The following is a 23,167-nucleotide window of genomic DNA, read 5'->3' as shown; positions in this document are numbered from 1 at the left end:
GTAACTTTTTAATCCTAATTTAAGTTAGAGTTACAAAAGACGGGGGCATTTCAGCTGCTTGGGGTGTATCCAGAGCTGCCTTCCTTTCTAGCCAGGCAATCAGTAGTCCCAAATGTCTGAGCCATCAGGTCCCACCACTGCTGACAAACTGTGTGTCCACTTCTGGCCACTGATGGGCAGTTAAGAGCTCAAGCCCTGCAGGGTGGGAAAGGCATTCCTGCAGGCTGGCCTAGGCCATCTTCTCTGCCTCAAGTTAGGACTAACTAGACCTAAATCCTCTTGACTATTCATGGCCTCCTATTTATGATTGTCATCACTGTCTATACAAAAACCAGGTCTTGATGTCACCTTGCTGTCACTCTAAGAGGTTCCCAGAGCATGATAGGGCTGGTTACCCACAGTGTACCCAGATCTCTGGTAAAAGGCAGACTTATGCCCTGGTATGGTCATATGGTTACTTCTTTTCCTTGAGAAGTGTAAATCATAGCAAAAATCCAGGGAATGTTACAAGTCAAAATAAATAGTATAAATTGTCTCTTCCTTCAAGATGTGGTTTTTGCTGTTCATAAACCTTTCAAAGGCTCTGCTTTGCCAGCAATTTTACCCTTGCCAAAACTGTATTAACTTTAGAGGAAATATTGATTCCTATGCAAAATGCTCTAGCCTTTGTTTTTTGCTATCCCTCTGTTTAGTCACTTCTAGCCCAGATTCCCAAAAGACGTTTTACAGTTATTTCCAGAGAATATAGCAGTCATGGTCCCCACTTTGCATGACATGCACCTCTGCACGGCACTGGAATGGGGATGCACATCAATGGGAATGCAGATTTTGTGGCTCTGATCCCAGGCCACCGAAGTTTTCCCGGCTAAATGCTTCCAAGCACTTTGGACAGAGCCTTCCCTCCCTGCTTTGTTGAGTGGGGCTGCTTGGGTGGATGATTCTCGTTAGGGATGTGGTGGCTGGGCACTTATTCCAGCTGAGGTTCCAAGCAGCCCTGGGAACAGCAATTGCAGTCAAATTTAGCGTTGCCCAGATGAGGCCATTTGCACTGGTAACACTTCTAGAAATGCCCCACTGAGTATCCATTATCTCTAACAATTCTGAATAAAGATTTGTGCAATATTTTCAGGCACAGACAGAAACTGACTTTACTCACAGCTGAATATAGATGTTAAAAGGAATCATGAGTAAGTCCTAAGTGTAAAAAGCAAAAAATGCATCTATATTAAATTAAAAGAGCTTCGAATTCAAATACTCCAGAGAGAACAGGAAAGTTAGGAGCCTCCCTCATTCCTGGGCAACCTGGTCTAGTGGGTGGCATCTCTGCCAATGGCAGGGAGCTGGAACTTGGTGATCTCTAAGACCCCTTCCAACCCAAACAATTCTGTGATTCAGCACCTGACAGTGTCTGCAGTGAGCAGGCAGCAGCAGCTGGGGGTCAAACTGCCCAAACTACTGCTAATTCTGAGTCCAAAAACCAGAAAATCACTTTGGAAACAGACTTCATTTAACCTGATAATGAAACAAGTCCAGGGAGGCACACTGTGACATCACAGTTAGGGAAATATTAGAAATGTTAATTTAACCAGAAATTTCAGAACCCTACTTAAGAATAAAAATATCCACAACAATTCATGCAGTTGAGTTTGCAAAGTTGGAAGAAAACAATGAAAAATTAAATAAATGAAGGAACAAAAGATAAAATGTATTTATTGGCATGTCATTGACCAAGCATTTTTCTTCAAGGAAATCAGTGGGATTTCTTGTGTAATACATGACTGGAAAATTAAACTAAAGTCTATTTCCTTTCTAGCAATCGCTCTCTTGTTCTCTCTCTCATTATTATTAGATATATTTAATAAGGTTTGTGCTACCTACACACAGGTTCTAGAGGTGAGAACAGGTTCTTGAGGTGAGAACAGACTCCTGTTTTCCACCTGTGGATTTTTTCTCACTGAGATCAAGTAGGACCATGTGAGAGCCAGAGATGACCCAAGACAAGGAGCAGAGAGAGCTCAGGTGTCTCCTACTCTCCCTGCTCCTGGCAGAACAGAAGAGATGTGATCACTGATTTTTGTGGTCACTGTGGAGCATGCGAGTCTCACCTCCTGGTGGCAGCAGAGGTTGAGAGGTACATGGCAGCGTTCTCTGGTGACTCAGAAACGAATGAGAAGCGTTGCTGTGCTCCCAAACACGTCTCAGGAATGGGAGCAAAGTCTGATTTTCAGCAGCTTTACAACTCACAGGCAGACGAGATGTCTAGCAAAATATTTGATGGGTGAGATCCTCCTGAAGAAAAATTTATATTCGTGTTCTTGCATCACTAGGCCTGCACACTGTTTTTGTTTGCCAGTATGACCCTGTATCAGCTGAAGTCACCTTGATCTTTGCAGCACTTTGTTGTCATGGCAAACTCATGTTGTGGGCCCCATTTCTGGTACTGCATGCAGAAAAAGTTTCTGGGAAGATAATGATGTGTACAACTAATTTATGAGCTGCTTGTTACAGGTTTGCTTTATCCTCTTAGCTGGCATCTTTACCGTGCTGTTCACAGAAGCTGTTCTGTGGTGGCTGTGATTCATGCAGCCTGTAGCAACACTAGCACTGCTTTCTTCAGTAGCACAAATATTAAACTCCATTTCTTTTAGATTTTCCCCTTCAAACACCGAAGAGTTCCCAAGCTGGCTTCTTTCTCAAGCTGATCATTGCTTCTTCTGTGTTCTTTGTAATGCCACAGGAAAAATGTAATTAAAAATGTGGCATTCCATGGGGCTTAGTCACGCTGCAACACTGCAGAGGGATTTTAGCAGTATTCAAGATCTGTGCTTTTTCACTGAGCAGTCTCTGACAGATTGAAACCACTTTGAGTAATACCAGATCTATGTACAAGATCAATACAAATAAAAGATTTTTCTCCTTTCTACACATGCTGATTTATTATAGTAGCTTTGATCATAAACAACTGCTATTGTTTAAAGAAGGATGCCGTAAACATTCATTTAAAAAAAAGAGAGAATATATGAAATTACATCAACTTTACAAAATGGGAACCTTCAAAGATGTTAGGTTTTGTATCTGTGAGTCTTTAAGAACCTGACACAACAAAATGAGAGTTGGGTGAGTTGAAACCTTGTCCTCTCAGGTGAGGTCAGCTCTGTGATGATGTCCCAACATGTGATACCTCCCGTGGTGTTTGTGGGTAGCAACTGGACTGACAGCTTCCCTTATCACCCAGTCCCTTCCATGGAATTACCCTGCAAAGCACAAGCATCGGTGAATTCAAGATTTGCTGCATTTCACTGGAATTGCTCCAGAAGAGCAACTGATGAATCCTAGAACAGTTTGGGTGGGAAAGGACCTTAAAGACCACCTAGTTCCAATGCTCCTGTCATGGGCAGGGAACTCTGATAGACAAACTGCAGAGAGCTAAGACTGAATTAAATTCTTTACCAGTTTATTTGTCCCTTCTAAGGAACAGTCACTTCATAGTTGAAGAGTAGACATTTTCTGTCAAGGTCTTTCTGGAGATTCCTTCCTTTTCTATGCTTTCCATATTTCCATATCTCAAGGTGTGTGATTTTTGAAAACAGTTATGATGAAAGAAATTGTCTTGAAACAGTGGATTGAAAGCAAATTCCTTTGTCCTAAGATGTATCAAGAAAACATTTAATTTTCTCAGTTATCTAGTATTCTGGAAAAATCTAAGGGTAATTTAAAGTCCTGACTGGGGAAGTGCAGGAGATCCTGGGGTAATGACAAGTGACAGGTGATGCAACAGGTCACCTGAGTGGTGCCCAGTTAAAGCCTGACCTGGTGAATTATGTAACTTGTCCAGTGTCTGACCACAGAAGCCCTGAGGTCAGAGCTGAGTGCTCACCATTTAGCAAGGTTGGCAATCCTGGTGGCAGCAATGTCAAACTCTGCGACAGCAGGGCCGGCGGGGATGTGTCATGCTGGAATTTTGAGAAGTTTCCCAGCTCCTGAGATAAAGCATATCCAGATGTTCAGTGCTCAGTCCTGAGATTAACCAAATTGACAAGGTATTTATTCTTATTATCCAGATAGAAGTATTTATGTTTGTTTTCTGTGTGCTCTCAGAATTGCCATCTGGGTCAGATTTTCAAAGTCAGGAGAGCATGTAAAGGAGTTTTCCAGAAATCGTTGTTCTGATAAAATCCAAGAATGAAGATTGTGAGTTAGGAAGCACAAGGTCCTCAGGATCCAAATCAAAATACATTCGTTCAAGGAAGAAGCAAGGTCACATCCAAGGCACTTGAAAACCTGAAATTTAAACCAAATCTCACTCCAATTTTCCTTGGATTTTATTTTAACATTTGTGAGTTTTATGCTATAAAATGCCATTTATAAAGCTCTCTTAATCTGTCTTGGGCAAGCCAGAAAAATGTTGTTTTTCCTAAGCTCTCTCCAATTTGTCTTTCTGCTAGTATGATATCCAAGGAATGTGACGCTCACCAGAAACGTAGAAAGGCTCATTAAATTAACTACAAGTCCAAGAAATGAAAGAGCTTATAATTCACCTTTAGGTGAATTATACACAGAAATAAAATGTCTCCCCTGATTTGTGGAAGGCTCTGGATGTAGGTATTGTTGAGCTGCAGAGGAAAATGACAGTGTAAGTTCAGTTATCCATGCTGTCATATAACAGAATATCATGAAAATCTTTGTAAAATAAGCCAACATACAAATCAGGAAGGATAAGTATGAACTGTAGCTCAAGGTTGATATTGCAAAAGAAATATCAGCTCTAAGGGTTGTTTGTGGTGCTTTACGCTGGGTTAGCTAACACCCATCCAATAAAACAGCATTATTTTGAGGGGGCTGTGCTATGCTTTGCCAAACTATCTTGAAAGATATGAACTAAAAGAAAAATCCCTAAGTGGACTTGAGAGGCAGATCTGCTTTGCATGCAATACAATTTGTTGCTGCCCTGCTCTGAGACACTGCACTGTGAAATATTCTAGCTGTGCTGCAGGAAGGCCTAAGGTTTCTTGTCCTGCAAGATACGTCTTAATGTAGAGTTCTGCTGTCAGTAAACAACCAGAATAACACAATCATGGGCCATGAAAAGCCATTATCCTATATAAGGCACAAGGAACAATCCAATAATCCCAGCCTGTGCCTAAGAGCATTGTCCAAATGCTCCTGGATCTCTGTCAGGCTGGGGCTCTGCCCACTGTCCTGGGGAGCCTGTTCAGGGCCCGGCCACCCTCTGGGGGAGAACCTTCTCCTGATACCCAGTGCAAACTTCCCCTGACACAGCCCAGCTATTCCCTCGTTCCCATCCCAGAGAGCAGGGATCAATGTCCCTCCTCTGCCCATCATGAGGAAGCTGCACATTGCGATGAGGACTCCCCTCCCATTCTCCAGACCGAACAAACCAAGAGATCTCAGCTGCCACTTGTACAGTTTCCCCTCCAGACCCTCCACCATCTTCATAGCTTCCTTTGGCCACTTTCCAGTAGCTTGGTATCCTTCATTGTCACACTGGGACTGAAGGCTGAATTCCCCAGCAATGTTAACTGTGAGGTTTGCCTTCAAACCTGCCTTTGGCTCAGAAAAGTGCCTATTTTTCATTTTTGCTGAGTGGCAGCAGAGTTTCAACAGGAGGAGAAAGGGTGAAGCCTGTCCTTGTGGCTTTGCCACGGGTGGGAAGAGAGGTGGGACTGTCCTTGTGCCAGCTCTGCAGAATTGTGCTGATTTTAGGTAATGATGAACTTGCACCTTGAGCCTCCCGGCTTGGATGAACTCCACATCCAGCCTGTGCTTGGAGGTGAGGAACTGTCCCATGCCATTGAGGAATTGAACACTGCTGCCATGGGGCAAAACATCAGCTCTTGAGGAACACTGGATGTTTCCTGCAGCACTCCTAAGCCAGTGTTAAACTCGAGTGAGGGTCCTGCAATCCTGCCTTGGCACCAGTGTTTGAGCTGCTCCCACGAGCAGCAAGTGAATCCCTGGCACACGCTGAGCTTGTGCAGCCAAACTGACAGACAATTCCCTGTTATTTACTCTGCATCAAAATAACCACAGTAAGTGGGATGCAATTCCTCAGTCTCCTCACATGCCTAATTCCCAACAACTTCAATGAGCATTTCTGCCAGAGACACGGCTGTGGAATTACTCCTAACAACTGGCATGACTTAACTTGTTCCTTCTTATAACTTTATGGTTTACTTACATGTCAAATTGTATTTTCTGGATTAGCAGAATGAATATAATAACCTTCTTTCTTCAAGTAGGTCAGAGTTTTCCTCTTTTCTGCAGGGCAAATTACTGTAAAATGTGAACATTACATGGATTCTCTTTTCCATATTTTGGTTACTGTCATGTGGAGTCTTTTAGGTATCTACAGGTAACTAAATAGTACACATTAAGCTTCTGCTTTCCCTTTTTTATTCACATAAAATACTTCAGTTAGCTGAGAGCAATTCCTCCAAGGTCTACAGTAATAGTTGTTACTGTGTGCAATGCGAATGGTTTAAAACTCCAGCTTGATAGTGTTTTAAAGAAGAAAAGTGGATATTTTCCGTGTCTTGATAATAAATACCAAAAACAAAGGAGGAAAGAAAGTGAGCCATGACACTGATCCTACATAAAACTCATTAGGTTTAAATTAAACAGAACTTTGAAGGCACTTTCTCTCAGGTTTTGATTAACCAGACTCCAGTTTGAGAGCTATTTCATATTTATTATTTTTAATCTCAGAAACAATTCCTATCAGCTTTAAAAAAATACATTTACATATAGTATCTGTGCATTCCACATTATGTCTTTATTTCTTCTTCTTTCAGACCTTACAGAATCCGAAAGCAAGCAAGCCTTTTCTTGCTTGAGGGTTTCTTGTTTGTTTATTTGCTTGTTTTTGAAACTCCACCTTCCAGACAGGAATCTGCTGTTTTGCTGCATGTCTGGCTTCTGAAATCACCTCTCGGGGCAGTTTGCCTCCAGCTCCACGAGGCAGAGCTGAACCCAAGATTCAGCACTTCAATCGATCTTGACTGCCTTTAGTTTGCATTCTTTACATTTTCACATGTGTTTTTCCCTTATATGATAGGTGCTACTTAATCCTTTGGACAAGATTTGTTCTTTCTATATTTTTCTGCTTATTGTGAATAGAACATGGTTGGATGAGTCTAAACCAATTTGGAGATGAGCTTAAGAAAAAGAGCATTTAAAGGCAGGTAAAAGGCACCTCTTGAGTCTATGAAAGATGAAAGAGATGTAGCTCTCGGCATGTTATTTTTGTGGCTAAATAGGTAGAAGACATCATTAGCATGACCTGAGATAACAGATCTATATTAATGAAATGCGATGCTAAAGAAATGTCAAAGTAAAAAACAATCTAACCTTAAACCAGCATTTCCTACCTAGAAAAATCCCACTGATCTCATGGACTGCAAATCCTGGACCATGTCCTGTAAGGCTATTTAAGAAACGTGAGTATGCAACAAACAAAATTATGTGATTTCTTCTTTACACCAGAGATTGTAGAATCGTGGTTTGGGTTGGAAGGGACATTAAAGATCATCCAGTTCCAAACTCCCCTGCCACAGGCAGGGACACCTTCCAATATTCCAGGTTGCTCCAAGCCCTGTCCAACTTGGCCTCGGACACTTCCAGGGATCCAGGGGCAGCCTGTGCTTCTGTGGGCACCCTGTGCCAGGGCCTCCCCACTCACACAGGAAACAATTCCTTCCCAAAATCCCATCTAACCCTGCCTTCAATGGGAAGCCATTCCCATTGTTCTGTCACTCCAGGCCCTTGTCCAAAGTCTCTCCATCTTTCTTGTCAGCTCTTCCAGGAACTGGAAGGCCTCAGTTAGGTCATCCCAAAACTTCTCCAGGATGAACAATCCCAATTCTCCCAACCTTTCCTCACAGCAGAGCTGCTCCATCCCTCTGATCAAGTTGGTGGCTTCCTCTGTACTTGTTCCAGGAGGTTCTTGTCCTTCCCATGCTGGGGACCCCAAAGCTGGATGCAGAACCAGAGGTAGAATCTCACCAGAGTGGAGTAGAGAAGCAAAATGAACTGGGACAATGTGTAATACTCAAAGCAGAGAGTATTGCTTATTCTCAGCCTTAATATTTTAGGCTTTTTACAAAAAATCATAACTTCAACTAGAAATAAAGGGTTTCAATAGCTCCTAGACAATAACTGCCTCTGGACTTAAGAAACTGGGCATGGTACAACTGTGTATTCATTCAGCAGTCATGACTCTGAAATGTATTTTGCAATTTAGCACCTAAGGCACAACCTTTTGGTGCTTTATGAACTCATCGTTGGCAGCAGATGCAGGGCACTGTTTGCCGGCAGAATTGGGCTAGTAGGAGACACAAACACATTAGCAAATTGAGCCTCTCTGTGTGTTTATAAAGAGCTCAGCATCATCCGTTCTCCTCCCAGCCCTCGCTGCATCAAGCTGACTGCACATTGGGAAAATTTTCTCCAAGGGCATTGTTCTCCAAAGGCATGAGCGGTGCTGCTCCTTGACGTCCAAGGTTTGAGCAATTTGGTTAGAAGATATGACAAGGTTCAGGAATATTTTCAAATTGCTTGCTTTAGTGAGGGGGAGCTATGCAAATTCTCTGTGTGTCAACTAGGATATCATTGTTTTCTTTGTGGAAGAAATAAATTCTTTTCCAGAATTGATAAATTTGTCAGGGCGATTTATGGACAAAGAACAAGAGGCACTAAGAAGTTACCATTGCTAAGACTGAGGGGTTTTTTGGTTTGGGTTTTTTTTTTTTTTTGGGTTTCTTTTTTGTTGCTCTTCCTAGTGAGGTGGATACGATAAAAAGTGAAATATTATTTGTTTTCTTCTACATTCTGCTCTTGTGAGATCTCACTTGGAGTGCTGGAGCAGGCCCAGAGGATGGCACAGCAGTGATTACAAGGATGGAACACCTCTCCTATGAGTAAAGGCTGAGAGAATTTGCATTGTTCAGCCTGGAGAAGAGAAGACTCCAAGGAGATGTCGGAGTCTCTTCCAGTGCCCAAAGGTGCTCTAAGAGAGCTGGAGAGGTTCTTGGGACAAGGGCATAGGAGGACAGGACACAAGGAATGGCTTCCACTGCCAGAGGGCAGGGTTAGATGGGATATCGGGAAGGAATTATTCCCTGGGAGGGAGGGGAGATCGTGGCACAGGGTGCCCAGAGCAGCTGTGGCTGCCCCTGGATCCCTGACAGCGCCCAAGGCCAGGCTGGACACTGGGGCTTGGAGCACCCTGGGACAGTGGGAGGTGTTCCTGCCCATGGTAGCAGATGGAACTGGATGAGTTTTAAGGTCCCTTCCAACCCAAACCAGTCTATGATTTTTTTTTGCTAAAACCAGAATGTATTTACGAAACACACCTCACAGTTCCCCTTAAACGCCCAGATCTTCTGGTTACAAAATGCTCTCCAGGTGTAATTTAGCTCGGGGAAAGGTCAGGGTTGTGCTGGCTCGTTCCAGCCTGTCCCTGCTCACCTGCTGGTCCCACTCAAAGCTCCTGCTCAGAGCACTCCGAGCCCTCCTGGACCTCACTCCCTCCACGCTCCCTCCCTCTCTCCCAAGGCAGCAGAGCCTGAAGTTCGGTGTTCCATCAATGCCCTTCCATGCGGAGAAGGGCAAGGCATGGGGACAATGGATGGACCGTGACAGACTGGGGAGGAGATTGGTGCGTGTAGGCAAAAACCCTGGCACAGGAGCTCCATGAGCAATTCCTTAGCAACCTCAGTGAATCCCTGGCTGTTATTCCAAATTATTTTCTGATAGCCATATAATTAAAAGATTGGGGGAAAGCTCATGCACATCTCTTGGGAAGAGAAAGGTCAGAGTTGAGCACACACAGAAGCACTTGTCATCACATCCCTGGGGAACCTGCAGCTGCCAGCAGAGATACCACCACCATCCCACACACTTCCTATTCCCAGGAATGTTTTCCCAATTCCTCTCATTTTTTTTTTGTCAGTGCTCGCCCTTTTCTACATTACTTCCTCGAGGGCACAAGTGCAGATGAGCGGTGACAGCGGCGGGAGGGCGCGGAGGCGGAGGAGTTGCTCCCCCCAGGGAGTGTGTGGGATTCTGTGGCTACAAAGATTGCTCTCAGGGCTAATTCGGCAGAGCGGAGAGAAGCCCTCAGTCAGAGGGACGGGGATGTGAGGGATGAGGGAAGGTGGTGAGGGAAGGGGGGACAGGATGAGCCTGTCCGAGGGCCGGAGCCCTCAGTCTGAGGAAAAGTGAACCCGGCCTGACGTGTGAGGGACAGGGGAAGGCGGTGAAGGAAGGGGGAACGGAGCCGCCGCTCCGAGGGCCGGGGTGCCGGTGTGAGGGACAGGGGAATGCGGTGAGGGAACGGGGAACGGAGCCGCCGCTCTGAGGGCCGGGGTGCCGGTGTGAGGGACAGGGGAATGCGGTGAAGGAAGGGGGAACGGAGCCGCCGCTCTGAGGGCCGGGGTGCCGGTGTGAGGGACAGGGGAATGCGGTGAGGGAACGGGGAACGGAGCCGCCGCTCTGAGGGCCGGGGTGCCGGTGTGAGGGACAGGGGAAGGCGGCGAGGGAACGGGGAACGGAGCCGCCGCTCTGAGGGCCGGGGTGCCGGTGTGAGGGACAGGGGAATGCGGTGAGGGAACGGGGAACGGAGCCGCCGCTCCGAGGGCCGGGGTGCCGGTGTGAGGGACAGGGGAAGGCGGTGAGGGAACGGGGAACGGAGCCGCCGCTCTGAGGGCCGGGGTGCCGGTGTGAGGGACAGGGGAAGGCGGTGAGGGAAGGGGGAACGGGGAACGGAGCCGCCGCTCCGAGGGCCGGGGTGCCGGTGTGAGGGACAGGGGAAGGCGGTGAGGGAAGGGGGAACGGAGCCGCCGCTCCGAGGGCCGGGGTGCCGGTGTGAGGGACAGGGGAATGCGGTGAGGGAACGGGGAACGGAGCCGCCGCTCTGAGGGCCGGGGTGCCGGTGTGAGGGACAGGGGAAGGCGGTGAGGGAAGGGGGAACGGGGAACGGAGCCGCCGCTCCGAGGGCCGGGGTGCCGGTGTGAGGGACAGCGGCACCGCCCCTGAGAGCCGGGACTGGGTGGGGCCCTGGCACGCGCGCGCCCGCCAATGGGGAGCCCCCGCGACAAGGGGAGGTGCCGCAGCGCGGGGGCGGTGGCTGCCAATCAGCCCCAGCAGCCAATCGGCGGGCGCGGTTCCGGTGACGTTGCCGGGAGGGGCGGGGCGAGGAGCGGTGACAGTGGCCCGCGGCCGCATCCGCCTCTTGTCCGCGGGGCCCGGCACCGGCAGCACCTCCGGCACCTGCGGGCGCTCCGGCACCTCCAGCAGCACCAGGTACGGCCCGTCCGGCCCTCGGGGGCCATTTCCGCCTCTCTCCGGGCCACCGTGCCCCGGTTCTGTCCCGCCGCAGCCGGCCCCGTCGGCAAGGCCCCGGGAGCGCTGTCACTGCCCGTGGAGCGGGGGAGGTGACAGTCCCTCCCCTCCCCTGTGCCTGTGTCAGCCCCGCTCCGCGATGCCACATCCCTGCCTCTGCACTGTCTTTGACCGTGGCCTTGGAGGGGGGATGGCCGGGGGGATCTGGTATTTCACCGCTGGGTTTATTGCTTTTCCTTTTTTTTGTTTTTTGTTTGTTTTGCTGGAGAAAAGAAGGCCCAGAGGGGACTTTATCCTTTCTATAACTCCCTGAAAGGGGACTGTAGCCAGGTAGGAATCGGGCTCTTCTCCCAAGTGACAGGACGAGAGGATACGGGCTCAAGCTGTGCCAGTGGAGGTTCAGGTTGGACATCAGGAGGAAATTCTTCTCTGGAAGGATGATTAGACATTGGAAGGGGCTGCTCAGAGAGGTCGTGGAGTCCCCATCCCTGGAGGTATCCAAGGAAGGGCTGGATGTGGCACTCAGTGCTCTGCGCTGGGGACAAGGTGGGGACTGGGCACAGATTGGACTCGGTGATCTCAGAGGTCTTTTCCAGCCTCAGTGATTCTGCAGTTCTTGTCTGCCAGCCTAGGTCCTGAGCTGTTCCTGCTGTGGTGCTGGTCTGCACAGGTAGCGTGGCATGTCCACACTGACATCCCCCCTGCTTGTCCCCCTGAGCGTTCACCCCTTTGTCTCAGCTGGCAGAGGCTGCAGTGAGGCACAGATTGCTCTCTGCTCTAATCAACATGAACCTGATGTTTTCATGTGTTTGACAACACCCCCCCTTTAGCTTGGGGTGTTTTTCAGTGTCAGGTTCATACAACCATTCAATTTACCTGTGCAGTCTGCAGGCTCCTGTCTGGATAATCTTGCTCAATAGCTGAGCAAAGCTGTTCAGCTGTTTTACAGCTGTGTTTTCAGTGGTTTTCTGTTCTGATGCAAGACCTCTTCCAGTTGGTGTAATTTCCTGGCTTCTGATTCCTGTACTGCCTGCTCTAGTGCACGATCATATTTCTCACACTTGGTAATAAGTTTGATTTTATTTCATTTTGTTTGCTTGGGTTTTTCTCCTTATTACGCCCCTCCTCTTTCCTGAAATTTCTGTTCACCTTGTCCTGCTGATCATCAACCCCAAATTTTCCCCCTCCTTTTAACTCCAGATTCATCTGTAATTCTCAGCTTTACTCAGCTCTTCTCCATGTAATCTTCCACACTTGGCTAAAGTGATGTGGTCTCACTAGCACAGTTTACAGGGCAATTCCCTTAATGGAGGAAAAAGATCTTAAAAAAAATCTGATTGGTATTTTCCAATATGCAAGAAGTAAAGCAAGAACCTCAAACTGGGGATCTGTGATCCTTCATGCAGAGAGGTAGCTCTGATGCAGGGCAGATGAGAGTTTAACTTCTTTGTACCTTTCATTTCAGGACTGTCTGGAAAATCTCCAAAATCTAGAAGCTTGTGATAGGATTAGCTGCTCTGCCATGGAGGTGTGCCAGGGGCCAGGATGTCACAGACCAATTACATTTTAGGGGTTGAGCAGGTTGAAATTTTGAGTCATCAAAATTTTTTCTTGCACAGAGAAGTATTTGTCTTTTTTGTTTGCGAAATCTTTGAATAATAATCTTGAAAAGTATTAACACAAAAGGCTAATCTTTAACAGCTGGAAACATGCCCAGAATTGTGCAGCATTCATCTCTTCCTGGAATGGAGAATACTGACTTCCTAAACACTTGGATTTTGGTAGATGGAGAAAAGTCTTTTTTGGCTTTGGTCAGAAGTGAGGAGCAGAAATTTAATACCTGAGGAGTCTGCTGAAAGAAATGCCTCTCTGTTCAAGGCAGCACATTCAGGGTGTGGATTTTTTCCAAAATAAGTTAGGGATGAATCCATGATTTACTATTTCTGTCTTCTGCAAGCAGCCTGAAATAACAGCACCCTTGTGTAAGCCATCCTTGCATCCTGCTGTTGGTAGGTTTTGCAGTCTGCCTCTGTTAGGTGGTGCAGCAGTGTCCAGGCTGCTCAGCTCTTCACTCTGCTTTGGAGCCTGTTACAGGGAGGCTGCACTTGATAAGCACAGCACTTGTTGTGATCTGTGATCCTCCTCTGGGGATTAAACCTTTTGCCAGTTTGTAAGTGTGATGTTCTGTGAGACCAGGAACGTGGTTTGGGAACTCCTGGCTCTCTGCTGTTCCCTGCTGTGGGAAGAGCTTCCTCAAACAGCTTTTCAAGTGCCAGCTCACGTCCTCCTCTCTGGGAAGTATCTTTATATTGACTGACGTGCAGGCATGGAGAAGAAATCAAAGTGCATTTTCCTCATGAGATCCTACCCTCAGGTGATCCCTAAATGGTGAAAGTACAAGGTTATGTATTCAGGGGAAATGGCTGGGAGAATACAGAGTGCTCTTATGATAATTAATATCTGATATATTCTTAATTTTCCATCTATTTTTTGATCACAGAATCCCAGAATGATTTGGGTTGAAAAGGACTTTCAAGCTCATCCAGTGCCACCCCCTGCCGTGGGCAGGGACACCTTCCACTATCCCCATCCAACCTGGCCTTGGACACTTCCAGGGATAGCCAATATCATGGAAGTTTGTGACATGATTTATCTAACGACAGTCTGGTAGAAAATGGGCATTTCAGTAGAACAAGAAATTTGATGAACTTCACTTTCTTACTGTAGTTTATATTAGTAAATCAGAATTTAAGGCGCAGTGAAAAAGGAACACTTACAGGAAAAATGATGTAACTAGTTCATAGGCTTGCTGAGTCACACAGTTTAGTTTTCTTTCTGTTTCTATAAGTACAGAGAATAGAAAAAATGACTTCTTTGATGTTAGTCCCACGTTAATTCATACTTCATATAAGCTTTCTTGGCTGAATTGCAAAATAGTCAAGGAACCTCTAATCCTGGCAGTAAAACCACTTCAATCGTGTCAGACATTTCTTCTGAAGTGTTCTTAGTGCTAATTATTAACTTTCTTTATCTTTTTCCCCTCCAGATCTGTATCAGAATTCCTGAAGTCCATCATGCTTTCCAAGCTAACCCGCTCCCAGCACCTTGCTGTTCTCTGCCGAGGTCTTCATTCCTCACTGAGCTCTGCTACCTCAGTTGCTCCCAAAAAAACCGTTCAGAGGCCTCTCTCCTCGGATTTAATCTTTGAGCGTGAGGCCAAATATGGTGCTCACAACTATCACCCACTGCCTGTTGCTCTGGAAAGAGGAAAAGGTATTTTATTTAGGTTTTTTCCTGGAGGTTGTAGGTGCTGTGTGGCTGTGGAGGTGAATGAGAACACGGCAGAATGATTTTGACCTGATTGATTTCTAAATCTTTGTTGGGGTTTTTTTGGGTGGGATTGAGATCATTGATGAAACAAAGTCAGCAAATTGTTGATTAGAGAGCTTGATCATTATGCATACGGGCACCTGAAAAAATTGTGGTATCTCTAAAATGATTTGGAGGGTTGACAATGCCCAGAATAACTCAGCAAGAAGAATTTTAAGCAACTTAATTTCTTCTGTTACCTTGTGTGGAGAGGTTTAACGTTAACGTGAGCAGGAAAAGGTGCATTGGAACCCTATCTAAGTCTTTGTGGGCTGTTCATATCTCCTAATTTAAATTTATTCTGGTCTTTAATTATGTTTGAGGAGCCTTTTGTGGTCTTGTGTCTTCTTTTATTTAGTGTGCTGACCACAGGTATGTTTTCCCAGGTGTTTACGTGTGGGATGTTGAAGGTAGGAAGTATTTTGACTTTCTGAGTGCTTACAGTGCAGTCAACCAAGGCCACTGTCACCCAAAGATTGTGGATGCTCTGAAAGCCCAGTCTGAAAAACTGACCCTGACATCCAGAGCATTTTACAATGATGTCCTTGGGGAATATGAGGAGCTGGTCACCAAAATGTTCAATTACAACAAAGTTCTTCCAATGAACACAGGTAAAGAAATATTTTGTTTCCATTTTAGTTCTTGTCTCTGAGATTCAATGATTGAATGGTTGTATAACATTTTCTGCTGCACTGATAGCCTGTTTGATGTGCAAGAGTGATAATGTTACCACTTTATGTTTTAGGAGTGGAAGCTGGAGAAACTGCCTGTAAACTGGCTCGGAAATGGGCCTACACTGTGAAAGGAATTCCAAAATACAAAGCTAAAATCATTTTTGCAGGTATGTTAAGGGTGTGTTATGAGTTGAGGACTCTAGGATCTGGACACTGGGTTACTGGGAGGCAGCCTGAAGTCACAGGGCAAAAAAAGAACATCCAGTCCTCCCTGCTCTTTTAACCACTTAAAGTGCACTACTTGTTGTTCCTACAAAACTTTTCTGTGGGTTAATTCCTCAGATTGGTGTCACACCTCTCACAGATTGCACAGTAGGGTTAAGCTTCCCTCTTGGCTTCACCCACCAGGGCTTTTGTCCTGCATTTTCCAGGTCTTCCAGAAACTGGCATTAACCCAGTAAAGCCATACTGGAGCCTTGATCATATAATGAAAGTAAAAGCAACATTGCTAAAGTAAATAATGAACCCTGATTCTCTGGTGGGACATTTCCTCCCCTTACCTGCCTGCTCTGCTTGGCTCTGTAACAGGGAGAAGTTACCAGGCCCTGAAGAGACTTCTGATCTTTTCAAAGAAAAAAAAAAATTTAAAAAACACATACAATTAAGAAAATTCTTATATTTAGTATTCTTTGGTTACAGATAAAGCAATTTTGTCAATACTAATTTTGTTTAATGGTTCTATATTTTAGAAAACTTTCCAGAATAAAGTTTATTATTAAAATACTGACCTTTTTTTTGTAGCTGCAAGTACTATTTTTAACTTTTGGTACATATAAAAGCCATAAATGTGATTAGGCAGCATTTATAAATTGCAGTGCATACTTGAATTTTGCTTTTTGGTTTCTGGAAATGAATACGTTTTTATTTTTTTCATTTCTTCTGGGAATTCTTTGAATAAACATTTCTCATTTTTTTCTCTTCTCTATATATTTAATTTTGCTCTTCAGACAACTTTGAGTAAGTGTTTTCTCATTTTGATAAAGGGGATGTGCTGCCCATTTTTGCAGAAAAAAAGCTCTTTTGGATAGCTAAGAAATGACTTTGAACATCAGTTTAAAGAACTTGACACAGACTCTGTGCTGGGCAGTGAGCTGTGAAGGCACTGAACCCTTAATCTTCCTTAGTCTTATTAGCACCTTATTACTGATTAGTGAGAGTCCCTTGTTAATTGAATATTAAAATGAGGATATGATTGTCTTGGTGATGGACATGTTGGCTCCTGGACATTTTAACTGATGTTTCTAAATAAAATAGTGCAAATCACAAGATTTTTAGATATGTAAACAGGTTCTTCTGTAACTTTGAAATGCACAGAATTATGCTTTCTGATTTGGACTTACAGACAGCTTTATTTTTAGGATGTAAATTATAAATGGTGTTTATCTTCCCCCTTACACTTCATAAGTAATAATTGCATTAAAGCTGAACATTATCAATAAAAAGATGTTATCAGAGTTATTTTCACTTTTCCAGACTACTAACAAAACTTAAGGAAATTATTTTGTATAGCTGTCAGGTCTTAGAGTGTAGTTTTCTTTTGGTTTTTGATACAGCAACAGAGTGTATTTATGGTATCAATGCAAAATGCTAACAATTAAGAGGGGGATACTAATATCTTGTTAAATAACCCTTAAAATGCATCACCAAGTGGAAAGTGTGATGTCCTCTAAAGTCTTCTGGCTCTTGGTCAGTTTTGTAACAATTTCCCTCTTTTTTTTTTTCCAGCTGGCAACTTCTGGGGCAGGACAATGTCTGCCATCTCCAGTTCTACTGACCCATCCAGCTATGATGGCTTTGGACCCTTCATGCCAGGATTTGAAGTGATCCCATACAATGATCTACCAGCTCTTGAGGTATTTGACAATTTTTTGTTCTTTTGTATGAAATAATTTTACAATGTCTCTTTGGTACATAGCAAGGAAAATCAGAAGTTTATACTTTGAAACGTGCTTTGACACTGAGATATCTGTAAGTAGATGTATATAGGGAATGTGTTTGTTATAATTATGGATAGGAAATGTGGGAAAATTCTGCTTTGGTTTTGGTTTTCAGTTATGCTTTAAGATGTGAAAGAAAAACTACATGATCTGTTTAATTTCCCAGCCACCTGATCTAGTGGAAATGTCCCTGCCTGTGGCAAGAAGTGGGATGGGATGAGCTTTAAGGTCCCTCCCCATCCAAAGCATCCTGTGATTCTATGACTAGAATTTACTGCCGTTGCAAATATTTATTACCAGTTTCACAGCATCCTTAAAACCATGCCAGGCTGCTGTTTCACTTTCACAAGCTCCTGAAATGCCAGTGATTCCCAGTATTTCCCTGTGTTTTCTGAGGTTAATCTTGTCAAGTAGGTGGGGAAGGGGTGACTTTGATTAGGTACCATTTCTGTGAGTAAAAACCTTTGTACCTGTTGGGTCTGCTTCATACAAGTGAGTGGGCTTTGGAGATTGAGGGATTATAGGACAGAGCTGCTTTTCTCCTTGGACTTGGCTTAGGGGACACAAAGGTCTCTCAGTGGACTCCAGCTGCAGTGTGGAAAAGCTTGTTCAGGTCTGAACCTACATCAGGCTGCCCCTGGTGAAAGGCCTGCAAGTATTTGATGCCTTCATTAGAGCTGAATTCATTCTGCTCATGGGGCAAAGCTGAGAAAAGCTGTACTAAATTCCTGCTGGGAATCATTAAATCTCTTGTGCCTTGTGGACTTCTATCTAAACCTTTTTGAACTTGATAATGCAGGAATGTACCTGTGAACTTGGCTTTAAGGTAAAATTGTTCTGGAGGGGCTCAATTCCTTTTTTGCTTAAGGGAAGAGTTGAGCAATTGTTTGTATTGTATGGGGTAATATGAAACTGAAGGTATTTCATGAACTGATCTGATAAACTGCTCTGCAGTTTGCAAGGTTTGTACCTTCCCAAGCCAGCACCACAGCTGATTTCACACTGCCAGCGGTGACACAGCGTTGGAACTGAAGTGGCACTCAGAGAGAGCTGCCTGACAGGAATGCTGTTCTCATCCTTTGAGGAAGAACACCAGGGCTAGAGTCAGGTTCTGCTACATGTATTTTCTGTATTTGACCTGGGCAAAAGCTTTTTCTTTTTGTCTCTCCTCTCCCTGTGTCAAATGTTGCAGCGGGCCCTTCAAGACCCCAACGTGGCAGCTTTCATGGTGGAACCAATTCAAGGGGAAGCAGGTGTGATTGTTCCTGACAAAGGCTATCTCACAGGAGTGAGGGACCTCTGCACAAAACACAACGTGAGAATTCAGTGTAACATTAAACACTTAACACTGCACTGCAGGGTGGAACTTGTAAGGTCACCCTTCTGTGCAAGGTGTAGAACTTTATATACTGTTTAATAATTCCCTTTTCTTTCTGTGGAATAATGCAGGGATACCTCTTGTGTTTCCTGGTAATATCTCACTAAAAAGTTCTTCTTAGCAGTGCACATTTTTTCACTCTTTCTTACTATTGTCACTGATTTAAGTTTCTAATTATTATTCTTCAACCGGAGAATATTTTAGATTAATTTAACTTCTAATTTCTTTTCCACATTTTAAGTTTCCAGTTACCATGGCTATCCAAGATCTTTGTTGCTGATGTGCATAACTGCTACCAAGAATCAGTAACAATAATGGGTCACAGAATGAAACACTGAGGAAAATGGTTATCAGTGGTCTCTGATTTAAAAATCTGTGATCTCTCTGTTCCAATAGAATTCAGATTCCTAACTTGTAAGTGCTACTCACAGTTATTTTCATATCATCAAAGGAAGACACTGACGTTTTATTAATGAAGTTGTCTTCATTATTGCTGTGATACCTCAAAAAATTGTATTAGAATTGGGTTAGGAATGACAGTGAAAGTAATTCCCTGTTCTGTCTGGATTTTCTTCTCTTTAAAGGTTCTTTTTATTGCTGATGAAATACAGACTGGTTTAGCCAGAACAGGGAAAATGCTGGCTGTTGACCATGAAAATGTGAGACCTGATATAATTCTTCTTGGAAAGGCCCTTTCTGGTGGCTTATACCCTGTGAGTATTAAAGAAATACCAATAATTTAAAGTAACGTAAAATTACTCAAACATTTGTTGAATAATCTTTTTTTCCTTAGTCATCAACACTGAAAATCTGCCAGATGGAAGAACAATAAATCTGATGTTTGTTGTACTTGGAAATTGTTGTTTGCAAGACTAACTGTGATTTATGACCAGACAGTCCAACTTGAGAGAGACATAATAAAATAATGGAATACCAAATACTACCTTTATAGCTGAACAACTGGCATTATTTCATTTGTCTGGCATGCCTGCATGGCTGATTTTATCCTCTTGGAGTGACTTAAATTCCTGCTGATTAGGCTGGAAATTACAATGCCTTGAACTATTTTGGCCAACTGACAGGATTTCTGAGTTGTTAAACCAAGTATTGAAGCTTAAACTCTTGAAATAATATTCAGTTTGGAGAAATTCCCCTGAGCTGTTATTGAAACTTGGGTTACCACTATAGCTGAGTGTATTTAAGGGATTAATTATGGGATTGTCAGATCCACTATTTTGTATCCAGGGCTGGGAATGTAAATATCATTTATCACCATAGGCTGAAAATTTCCTGAGCTCTGAGGGAAGGTGTGCTTTAGATATATCAAAGTTTCCTGTTCTAAGTATGTGAATTTGCTGTCCTTCCCATTTTAGGTCTCAGCAGTGCTGTGTGATGATGAAGTTATGCTGACCATTAAACCTGGTGAACATGGATCCACATATGGAGGAAATCCATTAGCTTGCCGTGTGGCAATGACAGCACTGGAGGTTTGTGTGTGGGGCTAGAGATCTGGAATCCAAATTAAGAAGGGTCTCATGATCTTTGCTTAAATAAATGGCATTATTTTTCATGCTAAAAGTAGAAATCCAGCTTTAAATAAGAATGGAAATTTGGTAGTGGTTATCTGTAGATCAGCTGTAAATAAGAATGGAAATTTGGTAGTGGTTATCTGTAGTTCATAAAACAATTTTTATTGGAAATATGGCCCACTTCCTGTGTTCTTATAATCTTAATGTCTTAAATGTCAAAATAAGATTAATCTAGGGGAAATTTCAAGGAAATTACGTGAATTTGGCCAAATACCTTCATTAATTTCATGAAGACATTTTGAAATTGGCTTGTTTTACTATATCAGCAGAAGCTGCTGTTCTGTGAGCTTGAGAACAGGTATGGATCTCAAACAGAAACTACAGTGTCCTGTCCAGAAGGTGCAATTCAACTATTTTGTGGTTGCTTAATTGACTACATTGATGCAGGTCACACAGAAAACCTCATCACTGCCCAGAACTCAGACTTGGAAAGATTCAGAATCTTCAGAGGTTTACTGTTTACTTGCAAATAACAGCAAACAAAGAGCAGTTAATTTAGAATAAAATTTCAAAGACATTATTGTTTCTTGTAGACATGAATGAGTAAAGGCTCAATACCAACCTGCTGGGACTTGCAGCCTGTGCAGGGACACTGTGGCTGCAACAACTTTTGTGAATCAGCAGGTTCAGTGTCATTATCCATCCCTCCCCCATGGAAAATAAAACAAATGCAGTGCCTTCCAGCTGATTGTAGATCTGACTTCTCTTTAGGTAATTGAAGAAGAAAATCTGGCAAAAAATGCAGAAATAATGGGTAATCTGCTAAGAAGTGAGCTGATGAAGACTCCATCTAATATCGTAACTGCTGTAAGAGGAAAAGGGCTCTTAAATGCAATCGTAATTCGGGAAACCAAAGGTGAGGAAATAAAATCAACTGCACAAACACAGCATGGAGAAGTATTTTTCAACTTAAATTGTAGGTAGGGCATGGCATGTAGACATGAAGTTTGTGTTCAGAATATGGCTGTAGTACTGTAGTACCCACTGAAAATTGATTTAAGTTACTGTGTGCCATTAAAAATAGGGTTATAAAATAGGGTTAGAAAAGCTAAACAATTGTTTTTAAATTATTTGAACTCTTTTATGATTTGATAATGTTCAAACCTGATGGTGAATCTGCTGCCCTACAAGTACCTTTATTTCTCCTCTTTGGAATAAAACTGTTTACATCTGGAACACCAGTTCCTGCCAGATTATGGGAGCATGGGCTCCCATAGTTGTTTTCAGAAGAGATAGAAGAGTACAATGAATACAGGAGGGTACAAAGAAGAAAAAAATTAATGATGCAGAACAAGTTTCTAGGGAGAAATTATATGAGAAAAATATTGAATTATATCAGAAATCTGAATATCAAGGGATACAGTCCTGCAGGAAGGTGGTGTCATTTTCCACGATGATGCTCTGAAACCCAGGTTACGTAAACATAACCTTGTCTGAAGTCCTGTCCACGTGTTCCCTTACCTCCTCCTCACATGGTTCCCCTTTTAAATTTTATTTTAAAGTCTAACTGAGTGCCAGACAAGCACTGAGCTGTGAAGGAGCAGATCTCTGTGTGCTGAGGCAAAGGACAGCTCTGGAGCAGTGTCACTCTGTGCGGATTCCGGAGAGCTGCTCCGAGTGACCTCTCCCTTTGTGAGCACCCTGCATCACCTCTGTGCCAGCTGGCAAGCAGCACCACGTGCTGCAGGTGTGACACCTCTTCTGCTGTGCTGGGAACATCCTCAATGTCCTGCTGATGTTCTCCCTCCCTCCTGTTGCAGACTACGATGCCTGGAAGGTGTGTCTGCGGCTCCGCGATAACGGGCTCCTGGCCAAGCCCACGCACGGCGACATCATCCGCCTGGCCCCGCCCCTCGTCATCAAGGAGGACGAGATCAGGGAGTCCATCGAAATCATCCACAAGACCATCCTGTCTTTCTGAAAACATGGCTCCTAGAGCCCGGCTGCTGACTGGTCCAAGGGGGTGTGTTGAAATGTGTGTGATGAAGGCCTGCTCTTGAAGCAAGCATTTCTCATTCCTTTTACCTAAGAGGGCTTGACTATTAAAACATAGCTGTATCTATAAATTATAATGGCTCTGTAGAAAATACAGAATGATTTAAAAGACTTTCCAGTCTTGAAATACTTGGAAATAAAGTTCTGTATGTACTGAACAACTAAGTTGGAATATTTGAGGGAGATAACTGTTGAAATCTGCTTGTTATAAATTTTGGCCAAAGTTAAAAGTGTGATTTATATATTATATATATTTTAGGTTGCCTTGCACTCTGATATCACTCTCCAAAACATGGCATTTGGCAATTTTTGCCTCTCAGCAAAATGTCTGTAGGATGGAAGCACTTATCATTGTGGGTGAATTTGTGTTTTTCATGAGCAGCTTGAAAAAAATTTCTAATGCTGAAGGTTTGACAAACTGGGTGTTATGCTGGTGGACTTGAGAAGCATCGAGCTGTGTTCTGTGTGTACAATATTTTGATTGTATGACAAGAGATGCTGTTTTCAAGCCTGGTCTCAGTGTTTGGCTTTGCAATCTTGTAAAACATATCTGAACATTTAGATCTGTTTTCACTGTTACAAAAGTTTCTATCATCTGGATGTTTATATTAAAACGTTTTGCATTTAAAAAAATACGTTGACGTGCAATGAAAATACTCTGAGTCTTCAAAAAGAGCAAACCTCATAGAAACTTGGAGGTTTTAATTTTTCCTAGTTGGTTTTATTTGAACTAAACCCCGATTAATCACACAGTGCAAAATGTTCCCTTTGCTGAGCATAGGGGTTAAATACAGTCACATGCTC

At 43.7% G+C, this 23,167-nt stretch overlaps 1 protein-coding gene across 3 annotated transcripts in view; it reads left to right on the top strand.

The window, feature by feature from the left end:
• The window catches only part of OAT (ornithine aminotransferase), a 345,851-nt gene extending 322,927 nt beyond the window's left edge, over positions 1 to 22,924 (top strand). The window contains exons 2-11 of one of the 3 annotated variants that reach the window (XM_068198321.1): positions 11,300 to 11,322; positions 14,408 to 14,634; positions 15,117 to 15,341; positions 15,476 to 15,571; positions 17,190 to 17,317; positions 18,594 to 18,716; positions 19,364 to 19,492; positions 20,153 to 20,266; positions 21,080 to 21,224; positions 22,129 to 22,924. In XM_068198321.1, the coding sequence (XP_068054422.1) occupies positions 14,436 to 14,634; positions 15,117 to 15,341; positions 15,476 to 15,571; positions 17,190 to 17,317; positions 18,594 to 18,716; positions 19,364 to 19,492; positions 20,153 to 20,266; positions 21,080 to 21,224; positions 22,129 to 22,289 (1,320 nt within the window). In that variant the 5' untranslated portion in view covers positions 11,300 to 11,322; positions 14,408 to 14,435 and the 3' untranslated portion in view covers positions 22,290 to 22,924. Of the gene's footprint in view, positions 1 to 11,200; positions 11,332 to 14,407; positions 14,635 to 15,116; positions 15,342 to 15,475; positions 15,572 to 17,189; positions 17,318 to 18,593; positions 18,717 to 19,363; positions 19,493 to 20,152; positions 20,267 to 21,079; positions 21,225 to 22,128 lie in introns of those variants that run through there. The other 2 variants (XM_068198320.1, XM_068198322.1) reach the window with 2 other exon arrangements.
• Positions 22,925 to 23,167: the final 243 nt, after the last annotated feature.

Source organism: Anomalospiza imberbis, chromosome 8 (assembly GCF_031753505.1).
Source record: "Anomalospiza imberbis isolate Cuckoo-Finch-1a 21T00152 chromosome 8, ASM3175350v1, whole genome shotgun sequence".
Lineage (NCBI taxonomy): Eukaryota > Metazoa > Chordata > Aves > Passeriformes > Viduidae > Anomalospiza > Anomalospiza imberbis.
This window is presented reverse-complemented; position numbering and strand designations above follow the sequence as displayed.